Source organism: Pituophis catenifer, unplaced genomic scaffold (genome assembly GCF_029215685.1).
Source record: "Pituophis catenifer annectens isolate HBS135680 unplaced genomic scaffold, rPitCat1.0.hap2 SCAF_2, whole genome shotgun sequence".
In the NCBI taxonomy this organism is placed as follows: Eukaryota; Metazoa; Chordata; class Lepidosauria; order Squamata; family Colubridae; genus Pituophis; species Pituophis catenifer.
Genome location: NW_027256882.1, coordinates 239,686,053 through 239,697,720, shown reverse-complemented (window position 1 = coordinate 239,697,720; position 11,668 = coordinate 239,686,053). Strand labels below are relative to the sequence as shown.

Here is an 11,668-nt window from a genome sequence, read left to right as displayed (position 1 = left end):
TTCGCTCCTTGGCGCCGGCTTTCGCTCGCTTTGGGGGAAACCGAGTTGGGGGGGGGCGGGATAACGGAGGGCCCAGCGGAAGCTTTGCGGCTGACTGGGCAGCGGCCAGCCCCGAGCACCAAAGCGTACACACACGTGTCGAGACCGCGTCGGCTTATTCAGACTGAGAAAGCGTAGGTCTGCGGAGGGTCGGTCAGCCGGTTTCCTCTTCCCCTCCGCGGTCCCACAGGGAGCGCTGTCGCCTTGGCGCCCACGATACGAAGCGTGTGGCGTTGCTGCTTCCAGCCGCCCCTGAGACTTCGGGAGACGGACCGAAGGTGCTCCTTATCTGTGGGGACGTGAGGTAAGAGAAAGCGGGAAGCAAGGCGACGGGTGGGAGTAACAGGGACGGAGACTCCCACCCCCACCTCTCCTTCGTATCTTCCCTTGTCTCGGGTTTCGAGGAGGGGGACCCGGGTAGGCAGAGGGGCGAGAGGGGCCAGCAGCTGCGGTGCATCATCACCTGGTGCGGCGGCGGCGCTAGAAGGACTGGGGCGGAGGGACCGGCAGGGAGGGAGGGGCAGGGCCGGGCCGCGCGGTTATCTGCCGAGGAAGTGCAGCGTGTTGCCTTGCTTTCTCTCGAGGGCGGCGGAGCGGAGCCCGGCAGCGGCGGGGCGCCATTTGGTAGTTTAAAGCGCCCCGAGCGGCAGCCGACTGTGTTTATTTGCTTGCTTGCTTGCCAGAAACGAAGGGACTTCATTGAACAAGCCAGAGCCGCAAGGAGGTCTGTTCCGGCCCGCATTGTCGCCGCCCGAGGAAAAGCAGAAGCCATGGAAGCGAAGCCTTCGCGCGCGTCCACCCCGCCGCCCCGCTCCGGCTCGCCGAAGCTCAAAGCTGCAGGGAGAGAAGGAGGAGGAGGAGCCGCCGCCGATGCAGCAGCATCCACAGGCGCGGAGGAAGTATCTCCTTTGCCGGCGAGTGACGGGGATGCGCCGGCTGGCACAGGCGACTCCTCGTCGGACCCCGGGAGCGCCTTGGCTCCTGCCTCTGCAGCTGCTGGAGATGGGCTGTGCAGACCTCTGGGTCCCACGCCCAGCCAGAGCCGCTTTCAGGTGGACCTGGTGGCAGAAAACTTGAGTCGGGGGGCTGTGGCAGAAGAGGCGAAGACGATGGAAGGGACCTCCGAAGTCCCCGGTGATGGGCATAAGAAAAGCAGTGAGGAAGCAAAAGGCCGGTTTCGGGTGAATTTCGTGGACCCTTCTGCTGGAGACGACAGCTCTGGTGGTGAACCTGGAGGTGGTGGCCCAGAAGGCTGCAGCGTCAGCTTCCAGAATGGTGGTGACACGGTTCTGAGCGAAGGGAGCCTACATTCCGGGGGAGGCTCAGGAGGGCACCATCACTACTATTACGACACTCATACGAACACGTACTATCTGCGCACCTTCGGCCACAACACCATCGATGCCGTGCCAAGGATAGACTATTATCAGCATACCGCTGCTGGTCTCGGAGAGAAACTTATTCGACCCAGCCTCGCAGAGTTGCATGATGAGCTGGACAAGGTGAGTGATGGTGAGCAAGTCAAGAACATCTGGTAACCCCATTTGGGATTAAAAAAAAGGGGGGGCAACAGACTGATGCAGTGTCGTGCTGAGAGTATAGAAGTAGAAAAATACTGTGTTTTTCTAAAGATGAGTTTTACCTAGAATCTATAAAAAGTTATGTTTTCTATGTTCTCTCTGTATGGACTTTGGCTTTGTAAAAATGCATTGCAAATATATTTGCTGTCTTTCTGTCTTTCCTTACGTTACATATTGTCTCATGTTTGTGCATCTTTTACGTGGAGCCAGTATACTTTATAGGTCTGTAAAAGTTAATGGAACACTACAGCAGTACTTGTCTGGTCTAAGGTAATATTTCCCCCTTCCAGATGTCTTAGTTCATTTTAGGTTAGGACATGGGGTTAAGTAGTTGCTGGAGAAACACAGTGTAAAGTCTCTACATGATGTAACAACAACCAAAGGCCATCTTCAGATAGTCCAGAAGAAATCTCTTTATCTCTTATTTTATATCAAACATCCATATTAATATTCTCCCCTAGCTTTCTGGTTTTCTGTGTGCTTCAATTATTTACTGATGCCAAGTTCTTTGTCGGTCCACTGGCGACTTACTGCAATGTTCATGGATTTATAAGCTGTCTATAGATATGTAAATTATGTTTGAGAGGCTATGTTCAGAATATCAACTTTTTAGCTTTTACCTAAATAATTTAATATTTTAAATTTAAGGCTGCTTTAAAGTTGCATCTTCCCAATAGGTCAGAATTACCTACATTTGTTATAAGATGATGAAAGGAATTTAAACTCAGCAGCTTAAGTACTTCAACTATGTGTAGATCTGAAACATATTTAAAGAGTTTATAGTTCATTATGAATTTTATTAGTGCTTATTTATGTTGTATTTGAAAGTTTTGATAACTTTCTGAGCTCTGTCTTTTTGAAAAGTACATACCAGTTTTATGATATTAGCATTTAAAACAGAATTGTGCTTGGTAAGTCTATGTTATGAGCCATTGTTAATATTTCTGGTTTTATTAAAGAATTAAGATTTCCCAAACAGAATTGCATATTGAACCTAAGCTATTGAAAATCTGTTTGATAAATTAGTATAAAGATTAGATAGTTGGTAGAAGCAATATGTTAAATGTTAACAATAAGGTAAATATACAATGGAAATCTGGTTTCAATTGTGTTAACAGCCTTTTAAAGATATAAACATGGTAGCTGATAGGGGGAAAATCTGGCATGATGAATGTTGAACAGGAATACTACCTATTATAAAAGCTTGCTCCAAAATTTATCTAGTGCCTAGTGTAGTATGGAAGAATTATATTAGTAGAATATAAATGTTTTTTTTTCCTGTAACAGTGCAACTCTGTTAACTTCAGAATTCATTGAGTTGGTTTAGAGCTTAGGGTTGACATATTAAAATCCATTGGCCTTGAGTATTGACTAAATTAGAGTTCCATTTTTTCAGGAAGAATATTCTAAGTATGGCAGTTTGAATCTAAATACATAGAGTGTATTTATGGAAGAAGTAGGATATTGTCTTGAAAGCAATGAAACGGGTTAAGCAGATATTTTTAGATAAATGAGTATTTTCCATTAAAAGTATAAGTTGATTGCTTTTTAGCAATTAGAAAAATTGCTACACATGTATAAGCAACCTTAAGATGGGCAGTATACTCTATAAATGAAAATAAATGGTTATTAGTTTAAAAATTGAAGTTAATGTAAATCATCCTGCTTAGAAAGTGGTTATGTTTATTATCTTGCTGTGTGAAAGATTTGTATAGCTTTCTCATCAAGAAATCTTGCAGTATTAAGGAAATACTTTGGAGTTGTGGTTATGTTGGTTGTGTGAGGGCAGCCTGCCCTATAGAACTACATGCAAATGTATGTTTGAGGATTACTGTCAGGTCAAGAGCTGAAATGCTAGCTGAATGGCTCTTTAAAGCTTGCTTAATCACCTGGCTAATTATCTATTAATATTAAAAGTAAGCAACAGAAAATGTTAAAAGAGGGTCAGGTAGTTATCCAAAGAAATATATCTAATGAAATCTTAAACTAAGCTGAAATGCACCAATTCAGTTGGTCACATTGATTCTTCATTACTTTATATCTTTTTAGATAAAAATGAGGATTACCTTGAAGTGAGGAGTTCCTTGACAAGGATTCTTTGAAACTAGTTATGCATATAGTACTAGTTCAGGTACTTTATGATATCAAGTCAGCTGATGTTATAAGAAGGTTCAGCCAAAACTACTAATGCATCTCCAAGTAGCAGATGCATTAATCATTTTGGCAATCATTCTGGCTTTGCTGTATTGTATGGAATGTGATCTTGTCAGAAACATTTTATATTAAAATTTGAATAAAATATAATTTCTCATTTCTTAGAACATTTTAAAGTTGATCTATGTTATTTGGGCAGATGAAGAATGGTCGACATTTTGATACAGATAATATTTATAGAAATATATTGTATAAAACTAGTGAGAGTCAGGATTAGGAGTAGAATGGCTTAATGTGTTAACATTTACTGGTTGTGAAAACTGTTCTGAAGAATAGATGCAGTTTAAAGATGTCATTATGCTGATTGTAACAAGTGTACTTGGACTGAAAATGACTGGTTTGATGAAAATTACGAGACTGTTTCAGCAACACTCCAGGTTAAGAAAAAGGCCTACACAGACAGGCAGAATGAACTGTCACCTGTGTCAAAGAAAGGCAAGTTTAAGCAACTACAGAAATGCAGGATGAGTGGCAGCAGAGAAAAGCTGAGCAGGTGGAACACTGCCACTGAAATTCTTCAGCGTCATAAAGTCAATTTATGGCCCTTGTAAATCAAGATGCTTCCCCCTGCTGTCATCTGATGGGCTAAGCTTGATCAAAGATCAGGAAGAATAAAAAAAATCACCAGGCTAAACAGTTTTCTAACCTACTCAATAGGCCATCCACAACTGATCCTGATGTCTTACAGCAGATTCCTCAGCTGTCAATTTTGGATGCCCTAGACCTTCCTCCCTCTAGTGATGAGATCAAGACAGTGATCTTGCAGATACACTCAAATAAAGCAACAGGGCAAATGGTATTCCTGTTGAGATTATAAAGCTGTTCATCTAAATGCCTTATAATTGTTTCAAGGAAGACCTTTAGCTCCTGGAGGAGTTACCTGATGATTTCTGTCATGCCCTCATCATAGCTCTCTATAAATAAGGGAAGTTAATCAAACTGCAGAAATTATACAGGCAGCTCACTGCTGTCCATTGCAAGATCACCCCCCCTCCCACTTCTGAGTAGACTTGTCACTGTTTTGGAAAAGAACCTCCCAGAGGCACAATGTGGCTTTTGGCCAGTAGTACAGTAGACATATTAACTGTGAGGCAAGTCCAGGAGAATTTCATTGAGCAGAACAAGCCTCTTTACTCCTGTCATCAAGTTGACAAAGTCATTTGACACTGGAAACAGGGAGACTCTCTGGATCATCCTGAAACATCATGGATGACCAAAGAAATTGATTGAAGTTGATTCAGCTCCACATCAGAATGACAGAACAGGTCCTTTACAATGGTGATAAGTCAACTTCATTTACCATTTCCATTGTGGGTGAAGCTGGGTACCAGCCCCAGTCCTTTTCAATCTGTCCTTTGCTTGCATGTTGTCCTATGCTGTCCAAGATCTGAAGGAGGGAGTTATATCAGATACCCATTGGACAACTCTCTGACCTTTGTCCCTTGAACACATGGACAAAGAGCCTCCATACATTCAAAAATAATGATTGCTTATGATTGTGTTCACTTGGCGCACAAAGACAGATCTTCAATTGATGTTAAATAAAATTTTAGATACTGGTATGCTCTTTAGCATGACTATCAACCTGAATAAGACTGAAGACTTTGCCAGCCTGTGTCAAATACCAACCCTATAGAAGATATACCCAGCTGACAAATTAAACAGCTTCAAATACCTGGGAAGTATCATCTCGATCTATGCATCTTTGGACAAAGAAGTTGACCCCAGGATCAGTAAGGCCAGCCAGATTTTGGGGCAGTTGTATACTAGAGTGTTTAATCATCACAATGTCCATATCTCCACAAAGTTGAAAGTCTGCAGAACTATAATTATCCTTTCTCTCCTATATGGATATGAGTCCAGATGCAATGGATGAGACACATCATCAGAATGGATGAGCATTTAGGTCTAGTTAGTAACTGGATGGTGAATTGGAGACCAAAAAGAAACCTCAAGCTTGTTCATGCAAGTGCCAAAGAAGCTGCCACCAAAAACTGATAGAATATTAAGAATAGCAGCACAGAATAGCACCCACAATTATTGTAATAATGCACTTCTAGACTCTGCTTCCAGACTGGGACTGCCACCTCTGTGTTCATAAATGCACAACATTATGTCTTCTTTGAACCCAATACCTGTTATTGTGTGAACAAAGCTTAAAATAGTTTGCTTTAAACTCTTCTGGGGAGACAGCAGGTTTATAGCTGAAATAATCATTTATTCTGCTTTGTATTCTTAGCTACTACATTGGATTACTTGTATTTCCCTACAAGACAACATATTTGATTTATTGTATACTTTTGATTATAAATATGCTGTGTGGTAATCAGATTAGGATATGAAAAAAACATGGAGGGTTCCATGCGTAAAGGCATTTCTTCTGCCAGAAAGTGTGTTGAAGAATCCTTCAATCTATTAATCTTACATTATCTGAGGATTACTAGATTTCAGAAGGTTTAATGAAAAGTAAATGACTTTGATGCTACAAGTTTTTAACAGATGGAATTTGTAATTGAATTTTAGCCTAATGAAGTTAACTGTCAAATTATTGGTTATTTATTTATTTTTAAAAAATTATATAGCCTCCCTTTATACCAAATTCTGGGCAACTGCCAATCAAGAATTAAAACAATATAAAAACCATTTAAAACTATAACAAAAAACCTGACATCAATTCAAGCTTCCAACATTCAGTCGCTTTAACCTACAGTATGCCAGTGTTTGATGGAAAACCCAGGTATTTAATGCAGGGTGGATTTGATTTAAATCGAGTTGATTTAAATCACAATTTAAATCATGATTTAAATCACTAGTAAAAAGGCTTGATTTAAATCAATTCGATTTAAATCATAATTTTTAAAGAGCAACTGTCATCTCTGCTACTCCTTTGACCCACTGTTGACTCACCAATAGTCCCAGTGTTGCAGAATATACAGCCTCATGCTACATAACTAAGCTCCATTTCATGCTGAATAAACTAAATTATTTATGTATCTTAAATAGAAAACTATCTTACAATAGATTTTTACCCCAAAAGTTTTTTATTAAAATAAATTCGATAAAAATCAAAAAAATCCAATTTAAATAAAAAAAATCCAATTTAAATAAAAAAAAATCTGATTTTTTGATTTTTTTAAAAAAATCATTGATTTTTATCCACCCTGATTTAATGTCTTTTTGGGGGGGGGGGAACAACTAAAAGTGCTAGTAAAGTTGATGATTTGATGTATTGTGCATTGCTGAACCCCTCCCCCCAAAAAAAATAAAAACAGTGAACCAAATAGTGATGATTTGTGTGATTGAGAATGATGTGGATGACTTGTAAGAGAAATTGACAAGTTCATATGAAAAAGATTAATGAACTTTATTCAGATATAAATTGCTGTCAAGCTTGACATTTCATAGGAATCCATGGGTCATGTTATTGAAGTTCTTCGATTTTGAAAAATTAATGCAAATCAAGTCTTTCCTACATCAATGGTCAAAAATTGCCAGCAATTATTGTCATACTCATCATTGACATCCTTCAGTCTCAAGAGACTATGGTATCGTGCTCTGGAAAGAGGTCCTAAAACAGCATCTAGTGTGACTAAAAGGGCCAATTCGAGAGTGGCAATCCCTTCCACACTGAGGGCAGATACATTCTGTCCCCTGCCCAGCGCCCAGTTTTTGCTGGTTCCAGGACTGCCTCTTTGCCTCAGCCTGCTGAGCATGTGTCTCTTCGAATTGGAGAAGGCCATGCTGCGTCTTTAGCCTCCAAGCGGAACGATCGGAGGTCAAGGTTTCCCAGTTAATGTCCATTCCCAGGGCCTTTAGGTCCCTCTTGCAGATATCCTTATATCGCAGCTGTGGTCTTCCTCTGAAACACTTTCCCTGCACTAATTCTCCATATAGGAGATCTTTCGGAAACCGACCATCAGTCATTCTCACGACATGCCCAAGCCAGCGTAGACGTCACTGTTTCAGTAGTGTATACATGCTAGAAATTCCAGCACATTCCAAGACTGCGCTATTTGGCACTTTGTCCTGCCAGGTGATGTCAAGAATACGTCAGAGACAGTGCATATTGTCATACTACAAGAATGAATATAAGGAATTTCTTCACAGAAATTGTGACGGCCAACAAAACAAGTCCCAGGAACAAAATCTCAGTCCGTGGGAATATTATTATAAAATCTCATATATGATCAAAGGATTCAAAACATAGGGTTATACAGGACACCTCATGGTTATCTTTTAGTGTTTGACAGGTAAACTCGTAGTTACAGTTTTTGAGATGCAGATAGTGTTGTTCACACAGATTTCACTATTAATTTAAAGCACTATACTGCAATACTTACAATGGTTTAAAAGCAAAGTAAGGAAATTTGGATTGCAATCTGGAAGTGTTAGGTCTCATATTTCACAAGCCATCCAATAGTTATTTGTGAAATTGAATTTCGCAACCATATTCCATCTATCATATAGTTCAAACTTTGTACCATGCAACTTTCACCCTTTCGCAAATTTAGGAAAACTTTTGTGGATATGCATTGGACTCAAATGAAGAGGTAGAAAGGACTGTCAAGACCTGGTTGAAAGACAAAGTTTAGAGTTCTTTCATAATAGGTTTAAAAAGTAGCTTGTCCATCATTGGCAGAAGTGTAACAAATGGTGATGATTATAGGACATATATAGAATACATAAAAAATAGGAGGAAGGTGTGCTTGATATGTTCATGGCCTTGAATTATTTGTAAAAATAACAAAGGCAGAATATACATAATGTGAAGAAGTAAATAGAGGTAAAAAATAGAGCTCATTTTGAGGATTATTTTTTTCTGTTTCATTTATTATAATATCCATATAGATATTATGGAGATTAAGGCACTACCTTCATTAAACATAATCAGTTTCTGTGCTTTTTTTAAACATTAAAATCTACAGCAGCCTTTCTCAACTGGGGTTCCATGACAAGTTGTTTGGGGTTGTGCGAGGGCCCATGATTGGAAAAAAAAGGTGTTTCTTTTTGTTTTTTACTTTATGCGGGAATTTTTACTCACCTGAGTCAGCTCCTGGCCTGCTGTTTTACTGATATTTTAAACGTAGACATGTGTTGTATAAGCAAGAAGTGAATTTTTAGATTATATTTTGTGATTTTTATACAGAGATCCTTGAGATCTGAAAATTATTTCAAAGGCTCTTCTAGGGTAACAAAATTTAGAAAGTCTGGTGTGGAGCATTGAGCCTTTTGAGTGAATGTAAAAGTACCTATTAATTATGTATACAGATAGTTCTCACTTAACCACCACAAATGGTGGTTAACTCTGTCACTAAATGATATCATTAAGCAAGTCATCATGTGATAGCAACAAAACTTAAGTCCTCACTTCCATCACAATTGTTAAGCAAGTCACCCATGGTTGGTAAGGGAGATATCAGTGACCAAAATTTGCAGTTTTATTGCCAGTTTCCGTATTGACTCTACTTGTCAGAAGCCAGCTGTGATGCGTGCAAATGACAATCATGTGATCACAGGATATTGTGAGAGTCATAAAATACCCACCAGTTGTGAAATGCCTGAATCTCTATCATGTGGCCATTGGGAACATACTGACAGTTGTAAGTGCAAGGACTGGCTATAAAGTTCCTTTCTCAGTGCTGTCATAACTTTGAACAGTCACTAAACAGGGCAGTTATTTAGCAAGGAATATCTGTGTATGTAATATAATACATGCTTTATATAATTGCCATGGTTTCTATAGTCTTTTTTTGAAAGTTATTCATTTAAATATATTTTGTACATCATGCCAGGCATATTTCACTTAATAAATGAATCATATAAACTTTCATATAAAGCTTCACTAGCTTTATACAAAAGATGTTATCATACAGTGGTAGACTATTTTCCTACAAAGAAAAAAAAATTCCAAGCTTTCTGATATTAGTCAGAAAGTGTTCTGCCATTTAATCCTTGTTGGTTCCAACATTATCAACATTAAAGAGGTTTATTAGAGACTTTCTTGCAACCTCCCTTTCGCTTCTGATTGTTATTGTGTTTTAGGAGCTATTTGAAGATGGCTATGCAAATGGAGAAGAAGGAACTCCTACTGGAGAAGCCACTGCAGCATATACTGCTGATAGTAAAGGGATTGTCAAATTTGGTTGGATTAAAGGTGTATTGGTGAGTAGAACTTAAGTATTTCAAGTAATTCTTGACTTCTATTTAATGTTTTAAATCATGCGTGGGGTGAGATTCAACATTTCATGAATGTAAAAAAAACTATCTTATGATAGAATAGAACTACTTTTAAAATAGAAATATTTCAATTTGGTCACTTAGCTCACAGTATTTTTTTGTTCACCCAAATACCAATATTTAATTGTATTACTGGTTTGATATGTAATATATTTTCAAGTTCATATATAGGGTGAGATAATATATCCATCTACTAAAAGCTGTGCAGACCCTGCTTTTTTTCTTGTCTTGCTTCTCTTCAGTCTTTTTCATATTTGTTATCACTTCACATCTCTATTTTTGCCTGGCAGAGTTTTTCCTTCTCTTTGCCTAGCAGCGATATCTTTTGTTTGCTTGTTGCCTTTCTTCTTGCATGGTAGAGAGGGTGAGAGCAGGTGGTGCTGCTCATCACAAGGAGATTTGGGGGTTTGATAAGCGTTCCCTATGCCCAGAAAATATGTTAGGCTGGTGTATTAAGACAAGTTGTGAGGCTGTTATTTCCAGACTGCTTCTATTCTAGGCCTTTTCCTGTAGCCCCACATTCACATTTGTAGAGCATTCATTGCCCTGCTCTTGCTGTTTAACATCCATGAAGTATCATTATAGGCCATATAAAATGGCTTGGAAAGCCAGCATTTTGAGGTCCCTGTCTGTCTATCTGGCAGTTTTCATAATCATTGCCCCAAAGAAGTTAAGAAACTACAGCTCAGTACTCATTCTCTTCCTGTAGCCATACAAAGCAAATGGCTCCAAAATGGGGGTACACATAATAACAAATGATGTAGTTTTTGGAGTGACATTATATATTATGTTTACTTTATTACTATACTTTTGGTTTATAAACAGTGATCAGTCTTTTTCTGGTGAACATGTTTTCTTGCTATTAGGAATCTAGAAAGGTAATACATTTGTTTTCTGTATATAATCTATTGATTAGCTGTTATTAGCTGTCTTTCAATAATATGCATCTAGCTTTTTAAAATTGTCATTTTGCAATCTTGTTTTCTAAACTATCTTTTTATCTATATGTAAATTAGAAACTTTTGCCCGCTGTGTTAAGAATATAAGATCATGAACAGTAATTATAATGAGCTTTAAACAGAATAACAGAGTTGGAGGTCTTCTAGTCCAACCCCCTGCTTAGGCAGGAAACCCTACACCACTTGGTTGGACAAATGGTTATCCAATATCTTCTTAAAAACTTCCAGTGTTGGAGCATTCACAACTTCTGGAGGCTAGTTGTTCTACTGATTAATTGTTCTAACTGTCAGGAAATTTCTCCTTAGCTCTAGGTTGCTTCTCTCCTTGATTAGTTTCTACCCATTGCTTCTTGTCCTGCCCTCAGGTGCTTTGAAGAATAGCTTGACTCCCTCTTCTTTGTGGCAGCCCCTGAAATATTGGAACACTGCTATTATGTCATCCCTAGTTCTTCTTTTCATTAAGACTTACACAGTTTCTGCAGCCGTTCTTCATATGTTTTAGCCTCCAGTCCCCTAATCATCTTGGTTGCTCTTCTCTGCACTCTTTCTAGAATCTCCACATCTTTTTCACATTGTGACGACCAAAACTGGATGCAGTATTCCAAGTGTGGCCTTACCAAGGCATTATAAAGTAGTATT

General features: G+C 39.1%; 1 protein-coding gene across 1 annotated transcript in view; it reads left to right on the top strand.

Moving 5' to 3' along the window:
* The first annotated feature begins 264 nt into the window (after window positions 1-264).
* Window positions 265-11,668, top strand: part of SLC12A2 (solute carrier family 12 member 2) — a 54,284-nt gene continuing 42,880 nt past the window's right edge. The window contains exons 1-3 of the mRNA XM_070938707.1: window positions 265-343; window positions 723-1,541; window positions 9,876-9,995. Coding sequence (XP_070794808.1) covers window positions 810-1,541; window positions 9,876-9,995 — 852 coding nt within the window. The 5' untranslated portion in view covers window positions 265-343; window positions 723-809. The remainder of the gene's footprint in view (window positions 344-722; window positions 1,542-9,875; window positions 9,996-11,668) is intronic.